We start from the raw sequence: 13,304 nt of genomic DNA on the forward strand, positions 1-13,304 counted from the left end.
TTGCATTCCCAAAGTCTCCTCTTCTGGGTGGTAGGTTGTGGTACCCTAGAACTTGCTCAGTGACCAGACAGGCCAGACCAGAGCACACAGCTGCCCATAGTATGCCCTTTTATACTGGGTCTTTTATCCAGCAGATACTACTGACAGTTGCTTATGGAGGACAGATGTTTGGGTGATTGGACAATCTAGGAATAGCAAGTCCCTTATTTGCGGGGGTAGGAAACATAAGGCAATTTCTAATTTAGCACCTAAAGTTTTCCTTCCATAAAAAATGAGGATTCACAGGACAGAAGCATCCCTTAGAGTAGTGAAAGTGGGGGAAGGGGGAACAAATCTTCTTATTATTATCTGAGGCTAAATTAGTTCATGAATATTCAAGATAGCTTTGGAGGAGAAAAGGTCATTAGGAGCATTACTCCAACTAGGGGACATGACCAACTAATTCATTTGTCTTTTCTGTGCATGTTTATCTGTGTACATACACACATATGGTTGCACTTACATGTACACACACTCAGGCACAGGGAGAGTAGCTGGAGCTTGGTACATTTGGAAAGATATAGAAATGAATTTTAGTCATACTAGGGTTCTATTTTGTTAGCTATGTTATGTGTGGATTTTTAAAAAAATTTTCTTGATTCTTCAATTTAGTTTATATTCATAGTACATTGTTACTATTACTAGTTGAAAATTTTTTATTGAAAATATCTTTTCTGCTTCGTTCAGATACTCCAGGAGTACAAAAATTAGTTAAGAGAGAGAGTTGGATTTATGGCAAGTAATATATTAAATCTGGTACCATATGATTTTCATATTGATAAAGGAATTTAAAGAATGAGAAATGGACTTCTTTGTTAATCCTTTGGAAGATGTGGTATCTTATATCTCAAAGATGAAATGTTCTGAATTCTTAGACATCAAATATATTATATGGATTCTGTTTCCTTGGATTCATCTAAAGGGAAAAGGGTAGAAAAAACTTAAGTTCAGTAGATTTAGTCAGTGCTGTGTTAGATATTAAAATACTTAAAAAGATTGTTTTTCTAAAGTGCCTATATATTTTTAACATGTTACAGTCAGAAAATGAGATTAAATTAGGTATGTGACCAGAATGTATTATAGTCCCATATAATTTCTCAAATTTATTAAAAAAGCTATTAGCTTAATTTTTCCATAGCTGTATATAGACAATAACAGTCCCCTCTTCTTGGTCAGATTGCAAGACAGTTAGCAATGAGCCTACGAAAAGGTGCTATTTCTGCATCTTCATTCTTAGTTGCTATACAGATAACTAACCTAATCAATACTCTGTTCTTTTTTTTTCCTGCCAGACATCCCCCATTTGAGACCAAAGCCAGTGTACATTACTACAACTCGAGATAATGAAAGCATTTACAGTACAAAAATTCCATACATGGCAGCTCGTGTGGTTTTTATTAAGTGGGTTGTAACATTCTTTTTGGAAAAAAAGTATCTAACTGCAACACAGAACACTAAAAATGGAGTTGATGTATTGCCGAAAATCATTCAGGTATGCCAATCAAAATACATAACTAAAGTAATTGATTAATAGAATTATAATTCTTGCAGGTTTTTGGATTATTGTCCCACCCTGTCTATAATGTTAGGATTTCCAAGGGAATCAGAAACACTTACTATATGCTATTGAAATTGCCATAACAGGAAATTTCACTGGCGAGGAAAGCATTCTGAGAAGACGGCTGGTTCTCCCTCATTCCTACTCCTTTACTCAAGTTTCTGTAACCTCTGATGAGTATGAGTACAGTGGACCATTCTGCTTTCATCAATCACCAGCACCTAGAAGTCTCTCAGGACATATTCAGATGACTCATGCTATCAAGTTCCCATTACATATCAGGGGAGGGAATGAATGAGCAGCTTAGGATTCAAGGATGGTTATTGTGCTATAATAGGATCCCTACAAGGGAAGACTACCTCTCCTTGAGGCTTTCTGAAAAGATCTAGTGTCAGGCCTGCTTTTTTTCTTGGTCTTGGTCAGAAACAGATGGGGGCTTTTCCAGGCTGAGTTGGTTAGGGACTATGTGCTGAGGGAGTCATGGTTTTGTGTATGTTGTTGTTTAGTGTCCCCAAAAACAGGGACAGTAAATGTGGTTCCCTAATTTTAGGTTTGCTGCTGCTATGGAGTTCCCAGAAGTATAACCTGGGCTTCATCTGGGACCAAACAAGCTTTACAGGCAAATAAGTGGCTCATGTGCTACTAGGTCATTAGGGCCTTGATGAAAGGACATTAAGTCTAATAGAGCATGTGGCTCCATTGAAGAAGACTCACTGAAATGCTAGAGAGAAGTTCATTGTCAGAAGACTCTGAGGGAGAAGCAGTTACAATAAGAACAGCAAAAGGCTTGCTGAAAGAAAGTTTAAAAACTGAAAAGGTCACAATTTAAAATTTTAGTGAAGAAAATGGAAATGATCACTACCAAGAATAAAATTGGCTTTCTGAAGAAATGTCTTATAACACTGAGTAAAACTTTAGACAGAAATCAGAAATGAATAAATAAAATCCGAGGGAAGGTCCAGATCAACCTTAAAAAATTGTAGCACGAGGGGAAAAGAATGAGGAGTAATAATTGAACAAATAAGTATACTTGAGGTGAAAAAAAAAGACATGTCTCCGACATGTCTCTAAGGACCTTTGAGTCCCAGGAAAAATTAACAAAACAGACTTTCATGGATTAAGAAAAATTATACACATTTCCAGATGGAAACCATAGGTTACTTAAAATAAATCTGAGATTAGCATCTAATATCTAATCAAATGTGCACCCCTGGAAGCTGGAAATATACCCATGTTCCTTCTGCTCTGTCACCGAAAGGATGATCAGTCAGGATCAAAGAAGATGTTTAATAAATATGGTGTTAGTCTAAGTGCTTAGAACCTTGCCTCTTATGGCATACCTAAGCAAATGTCAGATTGATTAAAGGTATACAATAAAAGCCAAATAACAATCCTCTTAAACCAGGGATTTAAGAGAAAGTCTATGGAAATTTTAAAATTGGGGACTAATAGACTACCTTAAATAGAAATAAGACTTAGATGCTATTGAAGAAATCAAGTTTGAATTTATTTAAAAAATAGAGAAAGCTTTATATGTCCGAAGATAAAATAAAGTCAAATCCAAGTAATAGACTGTTAAGTGACAACACCTTCTTAAATGAGTCAATATCTCTATGAAGACAAATAGAATTGAGAGTGGACAAAGGAGATAAAAGTGCAGCTTGCAGAAGACGGAATTCAGTGGCCCTGAATTTCACCAGCAGTCATGGAAATGCCATTAGTTCTGAACCAGGATGAGAAATCTTTATTTACTTATAAGGAAACAAAAATCTGTATGAAGTTATATATTAAAAACTCAGTTGCACTTTTTAGTATGTTTTACATGATGTGATTGTCACTGATTAAAAAATCTCAAAAATCTATTCTCTCCATCTTAAAAAGATTATAAAGCCATCACCTGTATTTAGTCAAAATAACTTGCTTATTCTTGAAAACTACATGTGTATGTAAGGAGATAGAAAGAACAGCAAATTAAACACTGCCTCAAGATTTTTTATTTTTCTTGGTTGACTCCTTGCAATTGCAAGTCATCTAATTTGTATTATTTAGCTTTTTTAAGTGTCTTAAGAGTTGGACTTCCTGAATCAATTAGATGGTTCCTAATAACAAAAAAAGATACCACCAACCCAACTGTCTTAAACAAAAAAGAAATATTTTAATTCTACTAAAAAGAAGTGCATGGTAAAACTGATAGAATATAGTTAACTCACACTTTCTCACTGATTCTCTGTGGTTATTCTCTTCTCCATTCTGCTTTTCCCCTCCAGTTGTTTTGTCCATAGCTTCCCCCATGATTTTAAGACAGTTGCCAGCAGCTGGGACACTACTCTCCTGTTATATTTAGAGGGAGTCTAGGAATATATAGTCTTTCTCTTTTGTCTGGATAGAACATTTTAATTTACCAACCCTGTAACAATAATGCTGATTGGATTAAACTCAGCTCAGTAAATGGACCAAGAAATGCCATGATTGGCTTCTATGAAACTAATGCTTTTTGATACTTTGGGCTCAGCTTCCTTTGAGTCTCTGGGCTACAAGGGAGGAGACACACACAGCCTGGAGGCTCTGTTCCGGAGGTGGGATAGGTGCCAGCAAACAGAACCTTGCCACCATCCCTGTTGATAGTTGAATCACAGGAAGAGACCATCACTCTTCCTTACACTAAGCTGTTATATTAGTTTTCTATTGCCAGTGTAGCAAACTACCACAAGTTTAATGGTTTGGAATAATACAGTTATTATTTTATAGTTCTGCAAGTCAGAATTTCAAAATCAGTGCCAGGCATTTTAAGGCCTTTGTTTCTTTTGGAGCTCTTTAGAAGATTTCTGTTTTCCTGCCCTGTCCTTTTTTCTAGAAGCTGCTTCATTTCTTGGCACATAAGGAAAAGTGCATCATATCACTTTTCCTCCCTCCATTTTTATCATCACATTACCTCCTTTGTCTCTGGTCCTCTTGCCTCCCTCTTATAAGGACCTTTGATTCCATCAGGGCAATTTGGAATCCAAAATAATTTCCTAATCCCTACCTTCTTAATTTAGTCACTAGATCCTTTTTACCATATAAGGTCCTACAGTCACAGATTCTAAGGATTGAGAAATGGATATCTTTGGAAGGGGGGCAAATGTTATTAAGCCCACATCTGTTGTCTCCTGTATTTCCTTCTCTGCCCTGTAGTTTTGTTTCCCACCTCATCTCACATGTCTGTTGATTTCTACTTTTCATTTACATTGTATAGGAGAAAAAACAGCAGTTTAAACAATGTAATACTAAACCCTAGAAATAAGGTTGCCGAAGTAAAGCACATTGTACTTATCTCCTGAAGTTTTTGTTTGGAATTTAAAACTTGATATAGTTTTACCCATCTTTTGAGCATTTTTCTCTGGTTATTGAAAACCTCTTTTCAAACAGTATACTGCTCTTTTAAAAGACCGTCAAAATTTCATGACTGCTTTTTCTATCTCTATGAGGAATATCATTGGGATTTTGAACAGAATTTCATTAAATTTTTATAGTCGTTTTGGTAGTATGGTCATTTTGATAATATTAATTCTGCTTATCCAAGAGCAAGGTAGATCTTTTTCTCTTTTAAGTTTTTCTTTGATTTCTTTCTTTAAGGTGCTGTAATTTTCATTATATAGATCTTTCACCTCTTTTGTTGAATCCCAAGTATTTTACTTTTTTTGATGCTATTGTAAATGGGGTGGTTTTCCTCGTTTCCATTTCTGAGGATTTGCACTGATTAACAGAAATGCATTTGATTTATGGGTGTTGATTATATATCCTGCTACTTTGCTGAATTCATTTACTAATTCTAGACGTTTTCTGGTAGAACTTTTAAGGTCTTCTAGTTATAGAATCATATCAGCAAATAGTGCCAATTTGAATTCTTCTTTTCCTCGGTGTATTCCTTTAATTTCTTTCGTCTGTCTAATTGCTCTGGCCAGTGTTTCAAGAACTATGTTAAATAGAAATGGTGAAAAAATACATCCCTGTCTTGTTCCAGTTTTTAGAGGGAATGCCTTCAATTTTTCTACATTTAGAATGATGTTGGCCACGGCTTAGCATAAATAGCCTTTATAATGTTGAGATATGTTCCTGTTTTCCCTAATTTTTCTAGTGTTTTGAACATGAAGGGGTGCTGTATTTTGTCAAATGTTTTTTCTGCGTCTATTGAGCAATCCTTAGCAGGAAAAGAAAAGCAGGTGGCATCACTATACCAGACTTTAAACTATACTACAGGACAATAGTAACAAAAACAGCATAGTATTGGCACCAAAACAGACTGGTAGACTAATGGTATAGAATAGAGGACACAGAGACTAACCCACATAATTACAATTTATCTTATATTAGACAAAGGCGCCAAAAACTCACATTGTAGAAAAGATAGCCTCTTCAACAAATCGTGCTTGGAAAACTGGAAATCCATAGGCAACAAAATGAAATTAAACCCCTATCTCTCACCATGCACAAAACTCAACTCAAAATGGATCAAGGACCTAGAAATTAAATCAGAGACCCTGCATCTAATACGAGAAAAAGCAGGCCCTAATCTCCATCATGTGAGTGAGGCCCAAGGTTCCTTAGTAAGACTCCTTTGCTGCAAGAATTAAAATCAAGAATCAATAAATTGGATGGACTCAACCTAAAAAGTTTCTTCTCAGCAAAAGAAAAAAAATCTGTGAGGTGAATAGAGAGCAACATATTGGGAGCAAATTTTTACCCCTTACACATCAGATAGAACACTAATCTTTAAGATATATAAAGAACTCAAAAAGCTAAGCACCAAAAAAACAAATAACCCAATCAATAAATGGGCCAAAGACCTGACTGAACAGACACTTCTCAGAATATGATATACAATCAGTTAACAAATATATGAAAAAAATGTTCATCATCTCTAGCAATTAAAGAAATGTAAATGAAAACTAAGCTCTAAGATTTCATCTCACTCCAGTCAGAATGGTAGCTATTATGAATACAAACAGCAGTAAGTGTTGGCAAGGATGTGGGGGAAAATGTATACTCATACACCGCTGATGGGACTGCAAATTGGTGCAGCCAATATGGAAAGCGGTATGGAGATTTCTTGGAAAATTGGGAATGGAACCACCATTTGACTCAGCTATCCCTCTCCTTGGTCTATACCCAGAGAGAGGACTTAGAAACAGCATACTACAGAGACACAGCCCTATCAATGTTTATAGCAGCACAATTCACAATAGCTAAACTGTAGAACCAACCTAGATGCCCTTCAGTAGTTGAATGGATAAAAAAAATGTGGCATATATACATGGAATATCACTCAGCAGTAAAAGAGAATAGAATCATGGCATTTGCAGGTAAATGGTTGGAGTTTAGAGAAGACAATCCTAAATGAAGTTAGCCAATCCCCCCTCAAAAAAATGCTGAATGTTTTCTCTGATATAAGAAGGCTGTTTCATAGTGAGGTAGGGAGGGGGAACATGGGAATAATAGATGAACTCTAGATAGAGAAGAGGGGTGGAGGGGAAGGGAGTGGGCATGGGGTTAGAAATGATGGTGAAATGTGATGGACATCATTATCCAAAGTACATGTATGAAGACACGAATTGGTATGAATATACTTTGTATACAACCATAGATATGAAAAATTGTGCTTTATATGTGTAATAAGAATTATAATACATTGTGCTGCCATATATAAATAAAAAAATTACTTAAAATGAATAAATCCTTGCTTTGGAAAAAAAAAAAAAGATCTTCAAAACGGTATTTTTAAGTACCGCTTCAAAATAGTTCATGTTTTTGCCACTTTGTTAAAGGTGATATATGAGGTGTTCTTTTTCTTTTCCCCAAAGTTATGAGAATACTTTTCTCTTCATCTACAACTAATACATTTGACAGCATTTTTTACCAGGGAGGGAAGGAATCAGTGTACCTTCTAGACTTCACTAAGTTACTTCTAGGTAAATATGGTTTAACAAATTTTCTTGTTTAGCGGCATCATTCCTGGGAGAGCAAAAATGTAGTCACTAGTATACTCCTTAATATGTTGTAGCAACAGTAAACCTATTTTTCAAATCTGAATGTTCTTGGTGCATCATTTCAGCTGAGTTTTTTAGTGAAGTATTATTAATTTCTTAGCAATTCATTTTTATTTGAGATAGAAGTACTGGTGATTTTTAAAAATCACCAAATCAGGCAACATTGCAGCAACAGCTGCTTTGTATCAGTTCTAGATACACAGTAGTTAAACATTAAAGCCTAGAAAGCCTATCAGGGAATAAAAAAGAAAGTTTGATATGGCAAGACAGTTGATCATATTTACTTATATGAGTTCTTTTCTTTCTTTAATAAAATACCATTTTTACTAATTCTGAGCCAGCCCTTCATGATGACCTATGAGCTGTGGATTTCATGAAATTGTATTTCATGGAATAAGCAATTGGAAAAAGTGAGTCCCACAAACTGACAAGTCTACAGGAATTTTTACATTTGTTTGTTTACTATTGCTCTAGTATTCTCTGTTGCTGTTAAATTCTACAAAGGCTTCCAATAAGCATTCAGGCAAATCAAGACAGGGATTGAGTGGCATGGGCATTGCCAGCAGAAAGCTTTCTTCATCCCCTTGTTTAATACTTAACTTTGTGTGGGTGTTCTCAGCCTGCCTGGGAGCATAAGCTGTGCTGTTGAAAGGATACCAAGGTATCAGGGAGGGTTGAGAGGAAGGAAATAAGTGGTAACCTATATCATGCAGTGTCTGAGCCCTGGCAATGCTGGCCTGACCCAAATAAATGTTTGATTTGCTGATTAAAGCTTTTTCCCATGCCAAACAAGTAAAAGTCATCTTTGTATTGGCCGTGAGAATGAACTAATATGAAATAACTATTGAGAATCCTAGCTTGATTCTAATGGGTAGAAAATGAACTCTCTTTAGCACTAATTCTATTTGTATTTATGTTAATCTTTGTAAAAAGGGCAAGAAATGAGTAGTTTTAGATATTCAGTTTGTCTTCAGTCTTACCACTTACTATAATTATGAATGTCAAAACATAGATGATTTTGGAAAGTAGCTTTTAAAGCAGGACGGTGGACCATGAAAGGCTAAGGAAAGCATTTTATTAAGAGAAATAGTTTTTGTCTTATATGATAATGAGAAATCCATCTATGCTATTTCTGTTCCATTTGATAGAGCTTATTTTTAAATGATTTGATACCTTTAAATACAATTCTTTAGGGACATTTAAGAAATTTATCATATTGATATGTTACAAATCATCTCAAATTTAGTAGCTTAAAACAGCAACCATTTTATCCTATTATTTCACAGTTTGAGTCAGGAAGTGGGGCAGTGTATGGTTTCATCTGGAGTTTCATCTAGCATTAACTGGGGTCACTGGGTAGAAATCTTTTTTTTTCTTTTTTTAAATTTTATTTTACATGAGCTCTATAATTATTATTATTATTTGCATTACAATTCTTAATACACCTTTATACCACAGTTTATCATATCTCTGTATATAAAATATGTTGATATCAAATTCATATCTTCATACATGTATTTTGTGTAACGATGAGGGTCTCCTTCCACCATCCATGCAATTTTCCTTCTCCCTCCATTTCCTTCCCACTCCTCTTCCCTAACTAGAGGTAATCTTCTTCCCATGCTCTTCCTCCCTACCTCATTTTGAGTCAACCCCCTTATATCAGAGAAGACATTCGGCATTTGTTTTTTGGGGATTGGCTAACTTCACTTAGCATAATCTGCTCTAACGCCATTCATTTCCTGCAAATGCCATGATCTTATTATTTTTTAGTGCTGAGTAATATTCCATTGTGTATAAATGCCACATTTTTTTTTTCAGTCATTCAGTGAAGGGCATCTAGTTTGGCTCCACAGTTTAGCTATTGTGAATTGTGCTGCTATAAACATTGATGTGGCTGTGTCCTTGTAGTATGCTGTTTTTAGGTCCTTTGGGTATAGTCTGAGAAGAGGAATAGCTTAGCTGAGTCAAATTGGTGGTTCCATTCCCAGCTTTCCAAGGAATCTCCATACTGCTTTCCAAATTGGCTGCACCAATTTGCAGTCCCACCAGCAGCGTATGAGTGTACCTTTTCCCCCACATCCTCGCCAGCATTTGTTGTTTGTCTTCATAATGGCTGCCATTCTTACTGAGTGAGATGGTATCTTAGAGTAGTTTTAATTTGCATTTCTCTGATTGTAGAGATGATGAGCATTTTTTCGTATATTTGTTGATTGATTTATATCCTGTTTTGAGAAGTGTCTGTTCAGGTCCTTGGCCCATTTATTGATTGGATTATTTGTTTTTTTGGTGCTTATCTTGTTGAGCTCTTTATATACCCTACAGATTAGCGCTATGATGTGTGGGGGGTAAAAATTTGTTCCCAGAATGTAGGCTCCCTATTCACCTCACATATTATTTCTCTTGCTGAGAAAAAACTTTTTAGTTTGAATCCATCCCATTTGTTGATTCTTGGTTTTAATTCTTGTGCTATAGGCGTCTTATTAAGGAAATTGGGGCCTACCCCCACGTGATGGAGATTAGGGCCTACTTTTTCTTCTATTAGACGCAGAGTCTCTGGTTTAATTCCTAGATCCTTGATCCATTTGAGTCAACTTTTGTGCATGGTAAGAGATAGGGATTCAATTTTATTTTGTTGCATATAGATTTCCAGTTTTCCCAGCACCATTTGGTGAAGATACTATCCTTTCTCCAGTGCATGCTTTTGGCTCCTTTGTCTAATATAAGGTAGTTGTAATTTTGTGGTTTAGTCTCTGTGTCCTCTATTCTGTACCATGGGTCTACCTGCCTTTTTTGGTGCCAATACCATGCTGTTTTTGTTACTATTGCTCTGTAGTATAGTTTAAGGTCTGGTATAGCGATACCACCTACTTCACTCTTCCTGCTTAGAATTGCTTTAGCTATTCTGGGTCTCTTATTTTTCCAGATGAATTTCATAATTGCTTTTTCTATTTCTATGAGGAATGCCTTTGGGATTTTGATCGGAATTGCATTGAACCTTTTGGTAATATGGTCATTTTAATAATATTAATTCTGTCTATCCATGAGCAAGGCAGATCTTTGCATTTTGTAAGGTCTTCTTCTATTTCTCTCTTTACGGTTCTATAGTTTTCATTGTATAGATCTTTCACCTCTTTTGTTAAGTTGATTCCCAAGTATTTTATTTTATTTTTTGAGGATGTTGTGAATGGGGTAGTTTTCCTCATTTCCTTTTTAGAGGATTTGTCACTGATATACAGGAATGCCTTTGATTTATGGGTGTTGATTTTATATCCTGCCACTTTTCTGAATTCATTTACTAGTTCTAAAAGTTTCTTGGTAGACTTTCTTGGGTCTTCTAGGTATAGAATCATATCATCAGCAAATAGTGCTAGTTTAAGTTTTTCTTTTCCTATGGTTAGTCCTTTAATTTCTTTTGTCTTCTGGCCAGTGTTTCAAAAACTATGTTGAATAGAAGTGGTGAGAGAGGGCATCCCTGTCTTGTTCCACATTTTAGAGGGAATGCCTTCAGTTTTTCTCTGTTTAGAATGATGCTGGCCTGAGGCTTAGCGTAGTTAGCTTTTACAATGTTGAGATAAGTTCCTGTTATCCCTTAGTTTTTCTAGTGTTTTGAACATAAAGGGTGCTGTACTTTGTCAAATGCTTTTTCTGCGTCTATCGAGATGATCATATGGTTCTTATCTTTAAGTCTATTGATGTGATGAATTACATTTATTGATTTCTATATGTTGAACCAACCTTGCATCCCAGAGATGAATCCTACTTGATCATTGTGCATGATCTTTTTGATATGGTTTTATATCCTATTTACCAGAATTTTACTGAGGATTTTTCCATCTATATTCATTAGAGATATTGGTCTAAAGTTTTCTTTCTTTGAGGTGTCTTTGTCTGGTTTGGGAATCAGGGTGATATTGGCCTCATAGAATGAGTTTGGAAGTACTCCCTCTTTTTCTGTTTCCTGAAATAGATTGATCAGTATTGGTGTTAGTTCTTCTTTAAAGGTCTCGTAAAACTCAGCTGTATATCCGTCCAGTCCTGGGCTTTTCTTGGTTGGTAATTTTTTGATGGCTTCTTCTATTTCCTCACTTGATATTGGTCTGTTTAAGTTGTATATATCTTCCTGACTCAATCTGGGCAGATCATATGACTTAAGGAATTTATCAATGCCTTCACTATCTTCTATTTAATAAATTAGAGTATAAGGTTTCAAAATAATTTCTAATTATCTTCTCTATTTCTGTGTTGTCTGTTGTGATATTGCCTTTTTCATCCCGTATTCTTGTAATTTGGGTTCTCTCTCTTCTTCTCTTCATTAGCATGGCTAAGGGTCTGTCAATCTTATTTATTTTTTCAAAGAACCAACTTTTAGTTTTGTAATTTTTTCAATTATTTCTTTTGTTTTGATTTCATTGATTTCAGCTCTGATTTTAATTATTTCTTGCCTTCTACTGCATTTGCTGCTGATTTGTTCTTTTTCTAGGGCTTTGAGATGTAGTCTGAGGTCATTTATTTGTTGGCTTTTTCTTCTTTTAAGGAATGAACTCCATGCAATGAATTTTCCTCTTAATACTACTTTTATAGTGTCCTAGAGATTTTGATATGTTGTGTCTTTGTTTTCATTTTCCTCTAAGAATTTTTTAATTTCCTTCTTGATGTCTTCTGTAACCTATTGTTCATTCAATAGTATATTGTTCATTCTCCATGTGATGTAGGAATTTTTCTTCCTTATTTTATCGTTGATTTCCAATTTCATTTCATTATGATCAGATAAAATGCATGGTAATATCTCTACTCCTTTGTATTTGCTAAGAGTTGCCCTTTGGCATAATATATGGTCTATTTTTGAGAAGGATCTATGTGCTGCTGAGAAAAAAGTGTATATCTGCATGATATTGGTTGATGTATTCTACATATGTCAATTAAGTCTAAGTTATTAATTGTGCTATTGAGTTCTATATTTTCTTTATTCAACATTTTTTGGGAAGATCTGTTCAGTGGTGAGAGAGGTGTGTTAAAATCTCCCATGATTATTGTGTTGTGGTCTATTTGACTCTTGAACTTAAGAAGAGTTTGTTTGATGAACATAGCTGCACCATTGTTTGGAGCATGTATATTAATGATTGTTACATCTTGATGGTGAATGGTTCCCTTGAGCAGTATGTAGTGTCCTTCTTTATCCCTTTTGATTAACTTTGGCTTGAAGTCTATTTTATTTGATATGAGTATGGACACCCCTGCTTGCTTCCGAGGTCCATGTGAGTGGTATGATTTTTCCCAACCTTTCACCTTGTTGTTTATATGTCTTTTCCTATCAGATGAGTCTCCTGTAGGCAGCATATTGTTGGATCTTTTTTTTAAAAATCCAGTCTACACTGGGTAGAAATCTTTAGCTGAAAGCTGATTAATCTGGAGAATCCAAGATGACTTCATTCATATGCCTGTTACTTCAGTTGGGCCAGTTGGAAGGAAATTTGGATTCATCTCGGACTCCTTTCTATCCTGTCTCACTAGCAGGGTAGTTGAAATTCTTACTTTCTTGGGACTCCAAGAGCAAAATATTTCAAGAGATGGAAAATGTAACTATTAGCCCCCTGACCTGAGTGACTCTGGCACAGGTCTATTCTACTCTTTCCACTGGTGAAAGGCATAATGCAGTTTAGCAGAGAAAAGGAAGGGAG

At 35.4% G+C, this 13,304-nt stretch overlaps 1 protein-coding gene across 10 annotated transcripts in view; it reads left to right on the plus strand.

The window, feature by feature from the left end:
- The window catches only part of Ralgapa2 (Ral GTPase activating protein catalytic subunit alpha 2), a 310,144-nt gene that overhangs the window by 71,596 nt on the left and 225,244 nt on the right, over positions 1–13,304 (plus strand). For all 10 annotated transcript variants that reach the window (XR_013439516.1, XR_013439515.1, XM_078051338.1 and 7 more), the window contains one exon: positions 1,332–1,531. Coding sequence is in view for 8 of the 10 variants with exons in the window: in XM_078051338.1 (XP_077907464.1) it covers positions 1,332–1,531 (200 nt within the window). In the remaining 2 variants the exon portion in view is untranslated. The remainder of the gene's footprint in view (positions 1–1,331; positions 1,532–13,304) is intronic.

The sequence above is a fragment of the Ictidomys tridecemlineatus genome, chromosome 5, assembly GCF_052094955.1.
Source record: "Ictidomys tridecemlineatus isolate mIctTri1 chromosome 5, mIctTri1.hap1, whole genome shotgun sequence".
Classification (NCBI taxonomy): Eukaryota; Metazoa; Chordata; class Mammalia; order Rodentia; family Sciuridae; genus Ictidomys; species Ictidomys tridecemlineatus.